The 21,840-nt window shown below is 40.6% G+C and overlaps 1 protein-coding gene across 1 annotated transcript in view; it reads right to left on the bottom strand.

Annotated features, from left to right (window-relative positions):
• Nucleotides 1-18,040, bottom strand: part of ADAMTS19 (ADAM metallopeptidase with thrombospondin type 1 motif 19) — a 218,235-nt gene extending 200,195 nt beyond the window's left edge. Inside the window, exons 1-2 of the mRNA XM_004609957.3 lie at nt 17,936-18,040; nt 16,668-17,323 (exon numbers count right to left, since the gene is read on the bottom strand). Of these exons, the coding sequence (XP_004610014.3) occupies nt 16,668-17,323; nt 17,936-18,014 (735 nt within the window). The 5' untranslated portion in view covers nt 18,015-18,040. The remainder of the gene's footprint in view (nt 1-16,667; nt 17,324-17,935) is intronic.
• Between the last annotated feature and the right edge of the window lie 3,800 nt (nt 18,041-21,840).

A 21,840-nucleotide genomic window follows, 5' to 3' on the forward strand; every position in this document is an offset into this window, starting at 1 on the left:
CCGCCACCAAGTAAGCAAGGGTGCAGCTCCACGGCTTCACCTCAAATCTCAACTTCACCACTAATCTCAGAAGAAACACAAGTCAAGCTTATTGCTGAAACTCATCAGGTAAATTCTACAGATTCTGGAATTCTTGGAGTGACACCCCCAAATTCCACAAAAATGACTTGAAAGCCCAGTATGAGCATACTAAATTAGATGGGGAAAATAGCAAAAAAGCCAACCAAGCTCTTAGTAAACAAGGTCAGTAATGCAGAAGCTCAACTCACAACAAACAGCTCAGTAACCCCTCAGTTATTGACTCTAATGACCCCAGAGTGAGATCAAACAACTTTCACAAATTTTATTTTACTGGAGTAATTTTTGATAATTCCACTAATCATTTTGTTATAATAAGCAATACAAAATAAATTATAAATTATTTTGTGTTAAAGGAGCAGGCGTGGCAGGGTGGGAAACTGGTGACAAATGGAGGGCAGGTTACACTGGTGGGGACATTGGTGCTCGAAAATTAAATGCTTGTAACAACTATACTATGAAAAACTTTGTAAACCACGGTTTTAAATAAAGGAAGAAAAGTAAAATAAAGATTATTTTTAAGCAATAAAAAAGAGCTTAGGTTATATCTTTATATACCCTAAGGTGTATTCCTTATACCACTTTCTATTCCCTATACCACATATGAGTGAGATCACCCAGTATTAGTCCTTCTTCCTCTGACTAATTTTGCTTAACATGATGCTATCCTGTTCCATCCAAGTTGCAGCAAACTGTATAATCTCATGTTTTCTTTTGGCTTTGTAATATTCCCATGTGTATATCTACCATAACTTCTTCATCCATCCACCAAAATAGTAATTGAATTAAGAAGTTTAAGAGTTTACTTTGTGTGGGTGGGTCAGGGGGATCTATTGATTCTTTAAGATTTTTATGATTATAACTTTGTGACCAATATAATATATTTAATGTTGTATATATTTTCTTTTACTGCTTCTCATGACAGATTCTGATTCACTTGATGTTTGCAACTAATGAAAGGTAGGGAAGGGAGGAGTCAGGACTCACTGTCATCATATAGATATTTAATTTTTCTAGAAGATACTTATTAAAGAGTAGAATCTATCCATAGAACATGTTGGTAGCTTGATTAAAAGTAGCTCTAAATCTAATTTTGATAAAATCTATATCTGGACTTCTTTATGTTCCATATGCATATTACCAACACCATATCATCTATATTATTGTATTACTGAAAGTTTACAATAAAATTTTACCAATAAAGGAAAAGATCATTTCATTTTGTATAATTGTGGTGATGCATTACTTCAAAACATGCAACTAATACAAGATGGGAACTAGGTGGAGAAAGGACAGTAGTTACATTAGAAATGAGTTCTATTAGGTCAAATTCTTTTTTAAATTATATTTTTAAATTAAATCATAGTGAGATAGTTACAAATTTGTTCAGAATTGAATTTTAGTCATACAATTTTCCAACACCCATCCCTTCACGAGTGCACATTCCCTGCCACTTCACATTAATTTCCTGTTTCCTGTTGTTGTTTTTGTTTTGCATGAGGGGGGGATGGTAGAGGGGGTGTTGTTCTTGGCCCAGAGGCCACTGCTATTGACATGTGGCCAACCATGCTGTGTATGCCAGAAGGTTAAGTTCTTTAACAAAGGATATGCTGCTGCTCAGGCATTTGAGGTTGGGGGGACCACTAGTGATGCTTAATGGGAACTGGGTGGTACTAGGGATGAAACTCAGGGTTTCACATACAAAGGATGTACTCCAGACTTCTTGAGTCCTCTTGCTGACCCAATTTCTATCCATAACTGAGGTCAAAGAACTAAAATAAAAAAATGTGTTATAGATTTCTGTTAAGTGAAACTAAACCAATAATCGCTCACCTCACACACACATAGATGGCTTTGAATTTCACCTCCAGCCCTTGCAGCTGCCTGTTGGGGGTGATTTATTCAACCTCCATGAGCTTCCTTTTTCTTATCTATAAAATCAGGTGAGAACATGTGTCTTAGTGTGTTTGTATGAAAATTTGCCATGCTTCATAGCAATATGAGTATTGCATAAAGTGGTATTAGGTGCTGAAGAGATAGTGCAGGCATTAAGGTCCTTGCTTGCCAAGTGAGTATGATCCTCGGCGTTGTATATTGCACCCCCAAGCACAGTTAGGAGTAAGACCTGAGGACAGAAACAGAAGTAAAACTGGAGCACCACTGGGAGTTTAACCCCCACCCTCCAAAAACAATGGTGGTGTACAATAAACATTTACTACCAAATTCTGAGTATCAAGCCTTATTTTTTTAACCACTGCAAATAGAAACAACAGCATCTTCAGTTACTAATTTTTCTTATTGATTTGACTAAGAAAAAGTGAAGGTGTCATTTCACACCTGCCCTTGTACACCTGATTAGAAGATGCTAGCACTGCTATTTATTGTAGGAAAACTTTTAATTCATTTGCTATCTACTACTGCATGTTATAGAAAGCTGTCACTGTCACTGTCATCCCATTGCTCATCGATTTGTTCGAGCGGGCACCAGTAACATCTCTCATTGAGAGACTTATTGTTACTGCTTTTGGCATATCCAATACACATGGGTGTGATAGAAAGCTATTTGAAATTTTTTCAAAATGTAAAGTTAATGAAAATTGTCAAAATGTTTATAGAACTTTACTAAGTTACTAAAAGGTAAGCATCAGGTCATATCTAAACCATATTTTCTCTAAAAAATTGATAGTAAAGCAGAAATTGCAATTTTGTTTATAAAAAGAAAATTACAATAAATTTCCCGGACATAGCAATAGCCCATAGGCCTCATAATGCAATTCAGCTTATAAAAACTAAATTTATATATGCACGGCATTTAAGATTACTTTTTTCTGAATAATATTCAGATTTTTACAACCAAAATATTTTATAAAAGTAGTTTAAAGTCCCAGAGTACACATGCAGAGTATATATATATATATATATATAAAACGTATAACTATATATAGGCATATATATAAATATATATATCTACATATAAAACACTCCATGACTAATTTACTAAAATCCATTTCAGAATGATGAGCATAGGATAAATAAGCACTGGCATAGGAATGAATGTATATTTTCTAGAGCAGAAGTTCCCAAACTTATTTGGCTTACTGCCACTTTTTCAGGGGAAAAAAAAATGGTTCAACTCCTTCCCAAATCAATCTTCTTTAAACCAACAAATAGAACCTCCCAATTATACCAAGACTACTACCACCCTCTAGATCATTCTTGCACGAGTGTCCCCATGAGGGTTACCACTGCCCATTTTGGTCCTGAAGGAAGAAGTAATAGAAATAAATGAGAGGAGGGGCTGGAGAGATAGCACAGCGGGTAGGGCGTTTGCCTTGCATGCAACCGACCCGGGTTCAAATCCCAGCATCCCATATGGTCCCCTGAGCATGGCCAGGGGTAATTCCTGAGTGCAGAGCCAGGAGTAACCCCTGTGCATCGCCAGGTGTGACCCAAAAAGCAAAAAAAAAAAAAAAAAAAAAAAAAAAGAAATAAATGAGAGGATTAAGTAGAAGCTGATTATGCAGTTCTAATATAGCAGCTGATGTATTCTCTTACAAGACTACAGTGAGATATTAATAGGCTCAGAACATGTAAGACCCTTTGAGTAAGCACCCCAAAATTGGACACCACACTCTAGAGTCAAAGGCAAGCGCAGTCAAGTTATTAGACAGACCACTTACAGCACTGCAACTGAGCTGTCTGCAAAGGCACTAGAGACTTTTAAACCATATTAATGTTCACTATTAGGCTGTACTCAAAGCCACTTTAGTATATTATTCCATAAGCATTTAAAAAAAAATGAAGGCTTCCGTAATCTTTGAGTGGGAGGCACACACTATAGTGTTCAGGAGACCAGGGTAGAGCAGAGATGGAACCAGATTTCCATATTCTTGCTTCTTTGTTTAAAGGCCACACACAAAGGTACTCATGGCTCTACACTCAAAAGCACTCCTAGCAGACTTAGGGGACCATATGTATGTGAAGGATTGAACCCCCATTGACCACACGCAAGGAAAGCACCATACGTGCTGTGTTATCTCTCCGACCCTGGGTTTCCATATTCTTAAACACAAAATACACAGTAATATGCATGTATAGATTTAATTCTCTCACTTCCACCACTGACTCCTTCATGACTCCCTCAGAAGAAGGCTGTGCCCAATTCACCTGGATTATGCAAACTGTTGGGTTCTGAAAATTCTGACAGAATGACTTAAGAAACTGAGAATTGATAAATAAGCAAAGTAAATCAGTAATAAAGAATTTTTAAATTCTTTTTATTACCGTCTATGGTGTGTACCTAATTTTCAAATGACATTTTTGTACATAAAACCAATTTTCCAAAACATCCAATCCCATCAACAAAATGGGAAGAATAAATAAACAGAAACTTCTTCAAAGAAGAAATACAAAAGGCACATGAAAAAAGATGCTCCATCATCACTAATCATCAAGGAGATGCAAATCAAAATAACAATGAGATATCATCTCACATCACAGTGACTGGTACATATGCAAAAGAACAAGAACAACCAGTGCTAGCAAAAATGTGTGCAGAAAAGAACTTTCATTCATTGTTGGTGGGAATGCCAACTGGTCCAATCACTTTGTAAAACAGTATGAGAATTCCTCAAAAAACTAGAAATTTAGCTTCCAGATGACCAAGCAATATCATTTCTGGGAATATACCCTGTGTGTGGAGGGGGAGGGTTATAAAACACAGTAAAAATGCCATCTGCACTTCTATGTTCATTGCAGCACTATTTACCTTATCCAGAATCTGGAAACAACCTGAGTGCTCAAAAACAGACAACTGGATAAAGAAACTGTGGTACATGTACACAGTGGAATACTATGCAGTCATCAGGAAAAAATGAAGCCATAAAATTTAGTTATAAATGGATGAACATGGAGACTATCATGCTGAGTGAAATGAGTCAAGAGAGGGACAGACACAAAATTATTGCACTCATTTGTGGGATATTATAAAAAATAGTATGAGACAAATACCCAAAGACAGTAGAAACAAGGGCCAGAATGACTGGTCCACTGTTTGAAGCTTTCCACAAGTCAGAGGCTTAGAGGGATGGGGAGTAGAGGGGTATGAGTGCAGTTAGGATAGTGAAGGAACCACTATGACAATGATAGTTGGAAATAAACCCTGTGAACAAAAACTGAATGCTGAAAGTAGGTAAAGGGATATACATAATAACCTGTCAGTACCTGTATTGCAAACCATAATGCCCAGAAGTGGAGGGGGAGGGAGAAGGGGAGGAGAGAGGGAGCAAGAGAGAGAGAGAGAAGAGAGAGAGAGGAGAGGGAGTTAGAGAGAGAGACAGAGAGACAGAGAGAGAGGGAGAGATAACAACTGCCTGCCAAAGAGGCAGGCTGTGGAGGAGAGGGGGTGTTGGCAGGAGGGAAACTGGGGACATTGGTGGTGGAAAATGTACACTGGTAAAGGAATGAGTGTTAGAACATTGTATGACTGAAACCCAGTCATGAAAAGAGGTTGTAGCTGTCTATTTCACAGTGATTCAATAAAATAATTGATTAATTAATTATAAACCATTTATCCTCTGGCAATTCTGGATTCTCTAAAGCATATTTAATGCTATTATTTATGTAATGAAAATCTCATCTAAGAGCTACCTTCAGCGTCATGTAAGCTCATCTCTCACCCATACTCCAGAAACTCATAAATAAATCTTGAAATATAACAACAAGTCACACTTGTGCATGGCTGAGACACTCGCATATGGCTGAGATACCAGATATGCACAGGAAGGGGGAGGGCTCTGGGCTGGCCCACCCAAACGGAGCTCTGGCAGCTGCTTGCTCCCACATTCCAAAATCTCTGCCATGTCCCTGCCAGACTCCACTGTTCCAGAACCGAGCCTTTCCCAGAAATTAATCTGCTGAAAAATTTAGGTATGTGGATTTTGTGACTAAAATCATCAGGCTTTCAGAGTCAGGGTAGGCTGCTTCCCCCCACTTCCCTATACTTCTGGAAGCCCCAGTAGACACATACTCACCGAAAAACTGCCACCAGTTAAAAATTAAACTCTAGCTGTACAATTCCATTAAGAATTCTGGACTCCCAGAATTGTGCAGCTATGACATCTCAAATTCTACAACACTGATAAACTAGTAGTAGCACACAAGATTGGATGGAATGTAACACAAAAGGCATCCAATCTCAGTTAACAAAACAAAAACACAGAAGTCTTAACCTGTAACATCTTAGTAATCTCTTAACATCTCCATGGTGAGATACAATTCACATTAATTTTCTTCTAAGGAAATATTTTTTGATCATTCTGTTAGCAAGTTATTGATAACAAGCAATATAAAATAAATTATTGATGATGTGCTATGAGGGCAGAGGTGATTAGGAAAATTGAGACAATGGTGGGATTGGTGTTTGAATATTGAATACCTGTAACAAATCATCATGAAGAACCTCATAAACCACTGTGTTTATATAAAGTGTAGGGGAAATTTTACATTTGAGAACTATCAAACTTCACTAGAAGAGGAGACATAAGGATAATAGGTATACCAGAAGGTGAAGAGTGAGAAAAGAATACAAGGAGCCTAGTCAAAGAAATAACTGAGACTTGCCTAAACCTCAGGAAAGAAATAAGCATAGAAATCTAGGAAGCTGATAAAAATGGTCAAATTTCTAAATGTAAAAAAAGATATAAACTAAGATACATAAGTGCTAAATTACCAAAAATAATAAATAAATAATAAATATATTAAATACTGTAGCACTGTAGCACTCTTGTCCTGTTGTTCATCGATTTGCTCGAGCAGGCACCAGTAACATCTCCATTGTGAGACTGGTTACTATTTTTGGCATATCGAATACACCACGGGTAGCTTGCTAGGCTCTGCCATGCGAGCGGGATACTCTCGGTAGCTTGTCAGGCTTTCCGAGAGATACTAAATACAGTGAGAGGAAAATAAGCAACATACAAAATTCTTAATCACACTGACATCAGATTTCTCAGTAAAAACTCTATAGGCTAGTAGAGAAATAGGAGACATTTCTAAAAGATTAACAATTTCCAGCTAAGAATATGTCACTGTCACTGTCATCCCGTTGCTCATCAATTTGCTCAAGCGGGCACCAGTAACGTCTTCATTTTGAGACTAGTTGTTACTGTTTTTGGCATGTCAAATATGCCATGGGTAGCTTGCCAGGCTCTGTCGTGTGGGCAAGAGAGGGGTGGAGAAAAGAATATGTCACCTTGAAAAATTGTAATTTAAATAAGATGGAAAAAATAAAGGTTTTCCACAATAAACAAAAATTAATGGTTATCACAACAGACCTACACTGCAAGAAACATTAAAAGTTATAGAAAAAGACAAAACAAAAATAAAACTCTGAGTATAGTGATAAATAGTAATACAGAATCAAAAACATAAACAAGAATAAATGGAGATAACAATATCTAAAAGGAAGAAGACTAGAACAGAATCTTTTTTAGTCTAAAGACAGTAAGTTTAAATCAGCAACAAAAATAGACTATGATAAAGATCAACAGATTCAAACCTCATGGTGACTACAAAACAAAAATCTGAAGCAGAGATACAGTTATACAAAAAAATTAAGAACTTGAGGGACTCTCCAGGCAAAACTGTCCAAAGATGGCAGACAGAAATTCATGGTAAAAGAAACACCAAAAATAATAAAATAATTTAAAAGCAAAAGACAGGAACCAGAGCCATAACAAAGTGGGTAGGATAATTGTCTTTCATGTGACTGACCTGGGTTCAATCCCTGGCACCCCATACAGGTCCCCAGGAACCACTAGAAGTGATCCCTGAGTATAGAGTCAGGAGTAAGCCATGAGCACTGACACATGGGGCCTCAAACCAAAACAAAATAAAGATGCCAGTGGACTAGTTTCCATCCCAGCACTACTGCAAGTACTTGGAACATTGAATCACAAATAGTTCTTGACTACCACTGGGTAGAAGTCCCCACTTCCCCCTAAAAGAGTCAATATATATATATATATATATATATATATATATATATATATATATAAGAAACTTAAATTTGTGAGCCTTTCATATGTATACCTATTTCATTATAGGTTATAATTTCATTTTTAATTGTCCAATCCTGATAACATTGCTCTTTGAAAAGTATATGTCAATGAAATTCTTGTTCATCATTTACTGCTCATAGTTAATACACTGTCATCCCATTGTTCATTGATTTACTTGAGCGGGCTCCAGTAACGTCTCCATTTATCCCAGTCCTGAGATATTAGCAGCTTCTCCTTACTCATATTTCCCAATAATTGGAGGCTCTTTCAGGGTCAGGGGAATGAGACCTGTTATTGTTACTGTTTTGGGCATATTGAATATGCCATTGGGAGCTTGCCAGGCTCTGCCATGCAGAGTTAATACAACATAAGTTATCAGACATTAAGTCATATCAGACTCAATTTTTGTATGTATATTCAAATATTTGAATTTTACCACTATATGATATTTCTATATTTTTGTGGTTATATGAAAATTTTGTGAAGTTATATAAAAGCTTTCTCTAATTCATTAGATTTGTTTCTTCTGTTTTTTATTTGTTGTAATATGTGTATTATATATACTATTATAAGTTAGTAGTGTGTATTATATACTTTTACTAATATACATTCTTGTGTATAATAAATACACTTTATTATAAACCACAAAAAAAACTAACAAAGCAATTCTTAGGATTAAAAAAAGCTAATTCTTTGGGGCCAAAAAGATAGTACAGCAGCTAAGGTGGAGATTTCTGGTTGGATCCCTGGCACCATTTATGTTTCTCCAAGTCCCACCAGAAATGATCCCCGAGCACAGAGTAAGCCCTGAGCACCCCGGGTGTGGCCCAAAATCTAAATAAACCAAAAAGTCAGATTCATCTATATTATATATGCAAGAGCCTTTATCAGATGTTAATAAGAAACAGTTTCCCAATACAAGCTTGGTGCAAGATGTTTAAAGTCAGAAACACAAGAGAAAACACTACCCTGGATAAAGATATGAGCTATATATCACATCAATGGTATAGATGTAGCTGTTCAAAAAGATTAAATCTTTCCTTTAGAGACACTCTCAATGAACTTAAGATAATAGTTTTAATGGGGCTGGAGCGATAGTACAGCGGATAGGGCGTTTGCCTTGCATGCTGCAGACCCAGGTTCGATTCCTAGCATCCCATATAGGTCCCCCAGGACTGCCAGGAATAATTCCTGAGTGCAGAGCCAGGAGTAATCCCTGTGCGCACTTCTGGGTGTGACTCAAAAAGCTGAAAAAAAAAAGATAATAGTGTTAAGTGAACTAAGTCAGGAATAAAAGACAGTTACCAAATGACCTCGCTCTTGTGTGGAACATAAATAACAAAAGCAAATGAGGCACTGAAGGGACCTCTGATGTTAGCTTGCACTACAGTGGTATTGGATTCTGCTTAAATTTATTGCTTAGGCTTGAGGTCTGACCTGCATTTTTATTTTATTTTATTTTATTTTATTTTATTTTATTTTATTTTATTTTATTTTATTTTTATTTTTGCTTTTTGGGTCACACCCAGCGATGCACAGGCATTACTGCTGGCTTTGCACTCAGGAATACTCCTGGTGGTGCTCGGGGGACCATATGGGATGCTGGGAATCAAACCTAGGTTGGCCACGTGCAAGGCAATCGCCTTACCCTCTGTGCTACCGCTCCAGCCCCTGCATTTTGAATTTTAATCCTGTCTTCCCAGATTCCTCTATCTTACCCCTGACCATCATTTTGTCTGCAGACCAGACTTTAAGAAATAGCATCAAGAAGGATGCATAGGGGCTCACACGATGGCTCAGTGCCAAAAACATCTGCTATGAAAGCACAAGGCCCTGAGTTCTATCCCCGGAGTAATCCATGTGCACCTGCATAATCCTGGCAATTATGTTGTCTGAAATCTCCTCACTGTGGTACAATGTGCAATCTCTGGCACATGGCAACCAATTGTGTGTGAGTTCCACAGTCAATCATGGTGACCCTCAGGCAGTGCACCCCCTATTTGAAGGAATCTTAAAACTCTCTTCTAGGAATGCCCTCTAACCCCACATCCTAATCCAGGAGGGACCACTGGATCTTTCATTGCCTCCAGTCCTGTCAAGACAATGGCCCTAACATGTCACAATCCCACTCCCAGGAACTCATATGCTTTTGCTTAATCTCCTGCAGAGACAAAGTCACAACCATTCGAGGGTATAGTTGTAATTAAGCTGAGCTAAATTTAAAATGTGCTGTCAGTATTACATGGAAAATATTTTAATGTCATATAAAATTTTTCTGTTTTAAAAATGTATACTTTTTATGATTCAGTTTACAAACTTCAAATACAGAGTATTAATATCGAGAGCTACTAATACACAAACTCAATTTCTTCTCAGAGAATTGAGAATTCTGTATGAATTCTCTCCAGATTAATACTTGAATTAAACATGTCTGAACTGTTTATCTACTTTTTATGTGCAATATCACTTATTCTATCAACTTCATAGTTCTTTTTATGAGAAATCACAATCACTGCTTCAATAAAACTCAAGTACCAACATATTATCCCACTCTTCCCTGGTGTCACTATGAACCCAACCATGACCATGTGTGATATTGAAAATTTGAGTAAGAGCAGGGTGGGGAGAAGGGAGGAAGGCACTGGGGAAGGGTCTCCTGAACAATGAACAATGCCTGGGATCCAATGATCACTCCCAGCAGTTTGGGACCAACTAGACCTGCAATTCACACTAGGCCCCTCTGTGGGGTGCTACTCTGAAGTGCTGAGATTACCTGGACCACCCCTGCAGTGCTTTGAGACTTCCGGGGTCGTATCTAGATGGGGCCACGCTCAGGGTGCCATGTGGTACGGGGGATCAGATCCTCACCTCCTACAAGCAAAGCATTAGCTCAGCCTCATTTAGCCATCTCATGACTCAATTACACATACCTTTGACATAGGAATGTGCTTCAGAGGCAAAACTGTTTTTCTACTGAGTCCTAATAGATAGCGAGTGATGTCTATTACAGAAAATATTAGAATCAGTCATTGTATTCCAAACACCAAATCAATTGTTGACACACATACACAACACCAGTGGGCCACATTTGAATGGGGCTTAATTAGCACAAATTGCAGTGCTAGCATCAATGTTTAAATTGATTACAGAACAGAATCAGATAAACATGAAATACTAAAAGAGAGAGGAAGCTATTCATTTAAGTACCTTAATTTTTTATATTTAATGTAAAAGCCCCTCTGAAAGAGCTATATGTTTAGGCAAGTACATATTTATGAAACAACTATCTCTAGCCCATCTACTAGAAACTAACAGTCTGGTGGGGACTGCTTGGAACGTCAGAAAATGCTAGGAATCAAGCCAGGTTGGCTATGTGTAAGGCAAGTGCCTTTCCTGCTATACTTTAGCTCCAGCACAGAATTCATATATCATTTTAGATGGTCCGTAGTTTCCAGTAGTTAAGTTTTTAATTAATGGATATGTTAAAGATGCACACAAATTTGTCCTGGGTACTTTAATCTGTTTATATTACTAAACTACATTCTTCTCAGTTTGTGCCTTGATTGTGAGACCAGATGACAATCCTTTGAGTATAGGTAAGACAGTTGATACTCAGTGAGCCTGGGTCAGTCTGTACCAAAAGTAGTATTCAAGGGAACAGGCAGCTCAGATAGAGAAGGGAACACCAAGTAGAGGGTGTTAGGAGGACCCATTCAGTTTGACAGATGCGTGCTGAAAGTAGACAATAGACCAAACATGAAGGCCCCTCAATACCTCGATTGCAAACTACAATACCCAAAAGGAGAGAGAACAAAAGGGAATATCCTGCCAGAGGCAGGGTGAGGTGGTGGGGGATAGGGTGGGCGCGGTGAGAGGGGCACTGGGATCATTGGTGCAGGTGAATGGGCACTGGTGGAGGGATGGGTAAATGATCACTGTATGAGTGAAATGCAAACACAAAAGTTCATAAGTTTGTAACTGTACATCACAGTGATTATTAAATTTTTTTTTTAAAAATCACCAAAAGAAAAAAAAAGTTGTGTTCAATACTGATTTATGTATAAGATTCAAATAAAAAAAATAAATGTGGAAAATATGTGTGTAAAATTCAGGATTCGACTTGAAGAAAGTAAATGTGTGAGGTTATTCTGCAACTGCTCTCTTTACTTTTGGATGCTCATTCTGCTTCCTAGGCAGTTTTTATGAGTAAGTGCTACTCCTTCCCCTGGCCCCTGTCTTGATGTCCTTCCTACCTGGCATTCTTCCTGTTTGTTATCTGACAACAGGCTCTGTCCAAAGTCAGTGCCCCCAAATAAGAAATGGCTCAAAACTTGGCATGGCATTGAATATATTCAGTGAGACAGTGAAATGTAAAATTAAACAACCAAAAAAAAATTCCTACAAAGTTGTAAGTTCTAAATGAAAGGCCAATCCCAATACAGGAGAAATAGTATTGGGATCAAGGCTCTTGTCTTGTCCCATCCCTGCACCACATATGATCCTGGAGCCCATGCCAGAGTGACCTCGACCCTTGGGCTCAGCTGGGTGTGGCGCAAACTTTACCCCTCAAAAAAATTTTAAAAGAAAAGCTAATCACTATGACTACTGTATGAAACTCTTTATGCATATATATGTGAGTATATGTATATTTATACATATGTATTATGTATGTAGGGGGTGGGCCACATACTGCAGTGCTCAGGGCTTACATCTGGTAGGCTCTGGGGACCATACGCAATGCCACAGGGTTGGCTGCATACAAGGTAAATGCTCTATCCACTGTACTATCTCTCCAACCCCAAAATTCTTGACATAAATAAATATCATTAGTCATCTTGGAATCTTGTAGTCATCTTGGAACATCCCAGAAAAATAATGCAGCATTTCTTACAATAATTTCAATATCCCACCTAAAGATAAGCTCAGGCAGTGAGTATATTGATCTAGTCACCTCGGCTTAGTGGCTTAGGTTTGCTTTAAAACATCATGTGTTAATTTCATACATACATAATTGTTGCACTCTTTCATGAAAATTTGCTTGCTTTGGGGTATCCTAATATGTAAGATAATATTTTAAACTTACTTAAACATACTGTGCTCTAGAGCATATGTTGCATACATATATTTTTACTGAGTGCTGAATGAAAATAAGTTATCTTACATTGTGTTGGAAATGAAAAGCCATTGACATTACAGTACTTGGGCCTTTCTATGCTTCTCACACATCCTGACTTGTTCTATCTCCCTATTTACCTTTAAGACTAGCAAACCATGTGTGGAATCTTTTTAGCACTTGCCAAAGCTTCTTCTCATCTTTCTGTTGTTTCTATATTGGCACAATGTCTTGCTCATGAGAGCTGCTCAATAAATTTTTAATTGATTTCTATGACTCTACTTATGTGTCCCTTAAGTTTAATTAATGGCTCAAATTAAGATTATTATCCGATAAGAGACTACTAAGGTTCTTAGAGATTACTAAGCTCTTCTATTTCTACTAAATAGAAGTACTAAGAATTCTTCATACACACAATATGACCATACGTGCATATATAACTTGTGCATTTTTAAAATAAGCAAAATAAGATCCAGAAACATTAAGAACTTTGAAGAGGTGGCACATGACCCTGTATCCAAATCTGCATATCTGTGTTCTAGCACTTTCACAGCACTTGTTAAATAACTACCTAGAGGTTGAGTTTGCATTACTGCATAGGCAATCACTTATTTCCATTTGCTACAGACTTTTGGATTCTTTCCCATATAGAATAATGCCAAAGGTGTAGCAGAGTGAAGAGACTGGTAGGCATAATTAGCACCTTAGAGAAAGGAAAAGGTCTAATACATGATCTAGGACAAGTAGAAAACTCTTGCCAACTAAGAGAAATCTGTTGCAAACTAAAGGCAGATGAATTCATAGATAATAACCCCTCACATCTATACATCATTATTTTTCTAATTAGATTGACAGGATCCCAGGATTCTGGAAGCACAAAGGTCTAAGAATGAAGTCTTTTGATAATCAGCCATTGGGGAGGCAATGCCCAGACTCGAGTAGACAGGACTTACGAGGTCTGATCTCAGGATTAGGATCATTTTCCCTTAGTGTATTTATCTACTAGCCAAATCACAAAACTTTTCTCCTCATTTCCTTGATAAGTTCTGTACTTTAATCCTCTCAAGTCTCTTCCTTTTGTCCATAGAACTTACGTTCTTTCTTGTCTGAAGTAAGCCTCTACATCTTGCAAAATGCAGTTAATCTATGCTTTGGGGTTCCTTTCCCATTTCTCTCTTTCACCATGGGCAGAATCTTTGATTATTCATGCTACTGTGATACCATTTCACAGCTCCCAAAGTCCCCTACTCGGGGAGGTCCTTTTCCTAACTGTGGGTCCCCAAAGGGTAGGTATGTGTGTCCCAAATGCAGGACTTAGAATCCACTGGACATCCAATAGAACAAAGACGTAATTCCCCCATCCCACATCTAAATTAAATCACCCAATTCTCATTCTACTTAAGAAAACTGAAGCCCAGAGAAGGCAGAAGCCTGTCGGTCATCAAAAAGCAACCCAAAGGCATATTGTAGATAACAAATTAGGCTCACTCTCTCCTAATCCATCTTCATAAGGGAAAAGGGCTGGCATGGGAGAGCGTGGAGTTACACACCCACCCAACTTGGCAATTTGCCTGACTTTTTACTCCAAGTCTGACTGCTACACTGTATTGCTGGCAATGTCAGTTTTCCTCAATAACAAAGACTTCCCAGTTCAGAACATATACACAAGTGGCAAATAGGAAAAGTGAGTAAAAGTCCAACGTGATAAACAGGGAGGTATGTCAAACTCCTATTCAGTCTATGAAAAACCCACTCATAATTCTAACCTTGCTCCCTTAAGTATGAAAAGAAGGCATAGCTCATTTGGAAAATCTGACCCAAAGCCCACATTTCAACACAGTGAAATGCTTTATCCCCTATTGCTTCTACCACACCGGGAACTTTCTATATGTAATTATTTAATCCTTGGCCAGAAACTAGTAGACAATGAAAGCCCCACAAAATATTTCCCCTAGTAGAAGTGTTCAGACATCAGTTCCACTGAAAACATTTCTAAAAGCTTTCATGTAAATTTTTCATGCCAATTTTTTTCACTCATGGCTAAAAAAGTCTACATTTGAATATTCATTGCTATGAGCATCTGGTGAAATACTGCCCTGTCCAGCAATTTACATCATTTGACTATGGGACTTCAGAAAGGAATAGGTAAAAATTTCCAGTTTCATTTTGTTTGGGTTTTAAACCATCTTTTTTCCATTCATGGCTTTGGGTGACTTTGATGGAGCTGGCATTTTCTGTTGTCCTTTACCACTGGGTATTTCTCCAAGTAAGCAGGTTGCTTTCATACCAGTCCTTGGGGATTTCATCAATGGCTTACCAGGAACAGCAACATAAAGCCCAAATCCCATGGGAGTTTTCAATATACCTGTGGATTTTCCCCCCTTAAATCCACAGTAGAGGTCATGTGGAGAATGGTTTATGCACTTCAAGTCCCCGAACTGTATGTCTAAAAATAGTTATAGTGTGAGTTTTCTGCTCTAGACAATTTACAACAAAGTGAAAGGACGATTTACAGGGAGGAACAATTATCCCAAAGCAGCCAAGACAGAGGCGAGGAGGATCAAATGATTTTTACTCTTTAGACAGAGCAAATGACTTTTACTTTCTAGTTCCAACAAGCCTTTTAGCAAACTCCTTAGCCTTTCCACCATGAACTGAAGAGGAGGAAAGGAGCCGTTGCCAGATAAAATGTTTAACCTTAAGGGGGAAATGTTAAATCACAGAAACATAATCCTGGGAAGGCTTATTGGACTCTAATGTCAGCCATCAGTCAACAGCTTTCTGTCTTTCAGCTGATGCCTGTTCAGCCCTTGTCTCTTTCCAAAAAAGGAGAACAGGTGTCCTGAGTAGTCGTGAATGTTTCAATTCCAGACAGCTGGCAAAATACAATTCCCCAGAGACCCTTGCTGACAACTTTGAAATAGTACATGGAAAAACAAACACAATTCAACCACCCCAAACTATAAGATAGTTAACGAGGACCTGGGGTCTGGGTGTGCGAGCAGACACGGGGAAGAGTCAGCAGCGACCAGATTGGTGGTCTTCTATCTCCTAAAATACTACAATGGGGATTTAACTTTGAAAAACTCTAGAGAACAGGAAGAAGAAAAGAAAAAAAAAAAAGCAGAGCCAGAGTACAGAAGGTGCAAGGAGTTGTTTCTATTAAGCAACGAAGAGAAACTTATAAGTACAAGGCGCGGGAGTCATCCACCCAGCCTTCTAGCTCGTAGAATAACACCAGAAGAGGTAAATAGTGCAAAGACTGCAGGATGACGCTCCATAGAGCTAAGAAGTTCAGTGATGTCCTTTGGAGGAAGACGAGAGCAAGCAGACATGCCCCGTCTAAAGTGGGTGGAGAGGAAGGGGTGTGGCAGGGAAGGTGTGGGCTGGGAGGAGGTAGGGGTGAAGGCGCTTACCAGGCCACCTCCACACGTGCTGAAAGAGGCCAGTGAGCCTGGGTGCCGCAGCACCGCCCCCGTGTAGAAGCAGGATGCGTTGGAGGGTGCAGGAGGGTGCGGGCCCGCTTCCGAGGGCGCGGGGCTGGGGCGGGGTTCCGGCCACTGTTCCACCGCAAAGCGTGGCGCGAGGAAGCGCCCGTCTCTCCGGAGCAGCAGGTAGAGGTCCCGGGAGAAAGCCGGGATCCGCAACAGCACCTCGTCGCCTTCCTGCTTGGCTTGCTCGGTAGGGGGTGGGGGTGGAGGCGGCTGAGCGCCTGGCGGGGGTTGCCAGGAGGCCCTGGCACCTGGGTTCAGGGCAGATGCCCCGCTGGATGCCCGCGGCAGCTCCTGAGACTCCAGCTCCTCATCTTCCTCAGTTCCTAGCGGTGGAGGGGGCCGAGGCTGGGGCTCCTCAGCCTGGCCCTCCACGGGTTCCTCCAGAGGGGCTGGGGCCACCGAGCGCACCTCCCGGGAGCTGCCAGCAGCCTGCGCCCGGCCGCCCCCAAAGGCGCGAGCCCAGCCTGGGTCAGCGCTGCCCCCACTGCCGCCCGCCGCCGCCGAGTCCACGGGCTCCCGGCGCCAGAATGCAGGAAACACGACTTCCCACTCCTCGTGGTCTGGGGTGAAATGTAGCCCTGCGGGCGGGGCAGACAGAGAAGTGCGGGCTTGAAGTTCTGAGGTTCCAGGAGCAACAGTTTTTGCAGGCTCACACCCTAGTAGGGACACAAGGCGCTGGCACTAACCGGGGAGACCACCTGTCTAGCCCTAAACCTCAGGCTACCCCCCAAAGCCCTGCGATCAGATTACAGACCCCAGCAGTTCCCAAATAAAAGTACAATTATACGGGGGTGAGGGCAGAGGCAGTGGGTCAGCTGAGTTTGGTTTATTGCAAGGCAAGTTGGTGCAGACTACAGCCCAGCTGAATGATTTTCTGAAAGAATCAGAGGCAACTATCAATCAAGACATCAATTTAGGTATCACATTTAGGTATCAAAGCATCTGCCTCCAGGTGCTTTGCATGGACCTCTGCAAATCTCATTACATACATTTGGGTAAATGAAAATTCTTTCGCGGCGGGTTAAAACAAGGGCGAGAGGAGTACGCTTTCGCTCTGGAGTGTGACCCCCTTATTGGCAACCAGGGGCGGCTTTTTATTGCTACCCTCTCGCTGGCTCCATCAGCCCCATCTACCCATGGTCTCTGCTGGGGGAGTGGGAGGACAAGCCGAAAGGCACGGAGGAACTTACCTGCAACCATCCCATTCCACAAGACCCCCAGCTGGTAAAGGAGGCAGCAGCAGCAAACGTGAGTCAGAGTCGGGCTCATCTCTGTGCCCTTTCCCAGACCGCGCGGCAGCGCTCCCGTCCCGGAGCGCGCCTCCTTGCGCACAATCCGCCCTGGGCGCAGCCGCTGCCTCCCCGGAGCGCAAGGAGGCCGGGGCGGGCGGCGAGTTGGCCCAGGCCCTTTGTCTGCTGGGGGTTGGTGTGGGGGTGCTGTGTGACTCCAAGAGGCCGCCCGGAGCACAGGCGGGGTGGGGTAGGAGGTGGAGGAGGAGGAACAAGGGGGGGCGGGCAACACCGCGCCCCAGCAAGCGCTTGGTTCCCGGGCGAATTAGGTGATGAGTCTATTTTCTGTGTTCTGGACGTTGCAGGAGTTTCCGAAGCCAAGCAGGCTAGAGCCGGAGCCACGCAGCACAGACCCACCTTCAGCGGCCAGCCGGCAGACACAGGGCGGGGCAGTGCAGCCGCGTGCGGGCAGGAGAGCCCGGGCTCAGGGTTGGTGCCACAGCCGCAGCCGCTCGGAACGGCTTCCGCACACTCCTGTGGACGCGATGCGAGCGGCGTTGAGCTGCGGCCACCAGGCAGGGAACTGGTGGAGGGATGATGGAGAGACGCGATTCGCGAAGTGGGATGCAGAGGGATTTAAAAAAAAAAAAAATTCCATGCAAATCCACCAAGAAAGAGGAAGCCTGGGGATCCCCGCCAAGTGTGACTTTGCGGGGACAAAGGTCCCAGAACACCTCGCACACGTGCTCACACGCCCTGGTGGGGTGTGGGCACCCAAATTTCCTCACCTGGCTCCGGATTGGCCACTCTAGGAGGGTCTATTTGCAATCCTCAACCCCGCCCCCCCAGCTCCCCCTCACTCAGCTCCCGTCTGAGGTGTGTGCAGGGTAGAAGTGCCGCCCAGCGTCTATCCCACCCCCTTACTCGGGCCTCTTCTTTTGTCCAGTTCTTCCCCTCCTACACAAAGCAAAACTAAGTGCAGACTCGAGCACAAAGCTACAGCCCCGTTTTTTAAAGCCCTTTAATTCTTTAATTTACTCACTCTCTCTCTCTCCTCTCTCTCTCTCTCTCTCTCTCTCTCTCTCTCTCTCTCTCTCTCTCTTCTCTCCTCTCTCTCTCTCTCTCTCTCTCTCTCTCTCTCTCTCTCTCTCTCTCTCTCTCTCTCTCTCTCTCTCTCTCTCTCTCTCTCTCTCTCTCTCTCTCTCTCTCTCTCTCTCTCTCTGTGTCCTCTCTCTGTGACTCTCCTCTATCCTCCTCTGTCTCTCTCTGTATCTCTTTCTTCTTTTTCTCTTTCTCTCTCCTCTCTCCTCTCTCTTTTATGCCTGGAGATAATGTAATTGGTCATGGAGTGTGCTTCAAAGATTCCCAGAACAGTTCTCAAAAACCTTGAGGTTTCAGAACTTTTTCCTGAGGTTTCAGTCTTTCCCTATCCTACTTTATCCCTGGTTTCTCATTCATCAGTGCTATCAATCCCGCGCCCGCTCACTGTCCATACATTGCACATGGCCGATATGGGCGAGATTTAGTAGAAAAATATTCAATACTGTATTTTAAAGAAAGATCTCAGACCTGGTGAGATTCCTTTGCTACTCTTTTTGAAATTAAAGCATGGTTCTGTCCTTTGGGGGAAAATTAACTTAAACATTTTGTTTCCTTTGTTGCAGCCTTGTAAGGTGCTTATGCCCCTTTGCATGCATACCTCCCTGGGTCACATCAGACCTTTAACCTTTCACATCAGACTTCAGGATCATTTATCTAACTCGCCACTTGCATCCTCTGGAATAGGCCAGCCTCCTAGAAATGGATTAAGGGGCAAATCCGTTTTGAAAAAAAAAAAAAATCAGCACTGAGGTTGGTTCTCCACATCCTTTGTTGTTTTACCTTCTGTTCCTGGTGTCAAAGGTGACTACTATGCCTTTAAGGGAGGCAGATGATCTGATTTCAAAGGAAACCCATTGTTTGAATAAGCTGGGACCTGGAATACTTTAAGTTGTCCAGAGTTTAAAAACAAATATGGACACTCTAGGTGTATTTGTCAAAAATGTACTATCTCCAAAACTTGTTGTGTAAAATTTCTCAAAGGGAACTAACTAAAGTGTAAGTTTCCAGATACTCAAAAAATACGTGGGTTACTTAAGGAATCTACACACTCGCCTATAAAGACTGAATAAGTAACAAATCTGTTCATTTTTTAAGACACAACAAGGTATTTAGACAGGAGACTTGTTCAATAAAAAAATAAACACCTCCACTGGGATATGTCTTAAATAAAATGTTTTAAATGTCTTTTCTTTTTCAATGAAGCAATATATTTTTAATTGAATGAAACTTGCTTAGAAAAATGTGAAAGGAGAAAGAGAAAGGAAATGTGTTCAGAAGAGAATACAGGTTTCCTCAGGATGGAAATAAGCAAGCAAAGAAACAGGCAAGCGAGATACATGTTCAAGAGAGAAGTTGGACTTGAAGAGCAAGATTCTTTTACATAACATTTTATTTTAAAATATATATAAGGGTATGTACTTTGATATATATCATTATGTGTGCATATATGTGTGTGTATATATACACATATATATCAGAATAATATAGAAGAAATACATGTAAAATTGCTTACCTTATTAAAAATCATTTGTGATTCCTGAAAATTCAATGATCTGTGTGATTAAATTTAAAAATATTCGAAAGCACAATCTTCATAGGAAAATTCCTAACTCTACTTTTTGTTTTCTGAACATTCACAATTCCTGCTAACTCTAGATTTACCTATTTTTAGCTAGTGCTACTCTTCTCTACTTGAAAGATTGGTATATTTATAAAATATCGGTATATTTATAAAAGCTTTTATAAATTCTTTAGGTTGTAATTACCTATATACCTCTTCTCTTAGACCTAATTTTTTGAAAGGTAGGAATGATTTTTTTATATTAGTCCTACCATATTTAATTACCAACATTATTTACATGGACTGGACTGGAGCCATAGCATAGCAGGTAGGGCGTTTGCCTTGTATGAAGCCGACCTGGGTTCAGTTCCTCCATCCTTCTAGAGAGCCCAGCAAGCTACCTAGAGTATCCTGCCCGCATGACAGAGCCTAGCAAGCTACCTGTGGTGTATTTGATATGCCAAAAACAGTAACAAATCTCACGATGGAGATGTTATTGGCGCCCACTTGAGCAAAATTGATGAACAATGGGATGACAGTGCTGCAGTGCAGTGCTACCACTTTTGAGTAATTTGAGTAAGATTTATATGGATAAGATGTGCAAAATCTCAGAAAACTTTCTAGGATGCTGTAGAAGACAATGTAAACTGGTTTCTATATAATATCTTATTGGATTCCAATGCCTTGGTGTAGAGATATATATAACTGTTGGTGATCAAAACCAAAATGATTTATTTGACTTGTAAGAGTCTAAGCCTGAGAAATGACTAGTGAGAATTTTTTTTATGTTCCAGGAGAGATTTAGATTTGCAAATAAGAACATCAGTTAAAGTGAAGTTGTGTATGCATGCATGTATATGAAAGAAAGAACTGGCCTGAAATCAGGTAAAGTATATGTGGTGAAATAGAAGAAGCAGAACTGTAGCATGTGTATGCATTACCAACCTTAGAAGGAAAAAAATAAAGAGCAGCTGGGAAAAATATGTTGGTTAAGACAGGTCATTCCATATGTCGCCAGATGGTAGCTAGCATCAACCATGTACGGCTTTTGTAGGGTAGAGCCAAGTGACAAAGCATCAGACTATAAGTGGAACCAACTGTTCTTTTATACAAGGTGCTCACATGATGCATTTTATAACCTGTTCTTCTTTATGCTTTTTTAAGTTAGTGTTGATGCCATTACCCCCCTTTCCCTTCTTTATTA

Source organism: Sorex araneus, chromosome 6 (genome assembly GCF_027595985.1).
Source record: "Sorex araneus isolate mSorAra2 chromosome 6, mSorAra2.pri, whole genome shotgun sequence".
Lineage (NCBI taxonomy): Eukaryota > Metazoa > Chordata > Mammalia > Eulipotyphla > Soricidae > Sorex > Sorex araneus.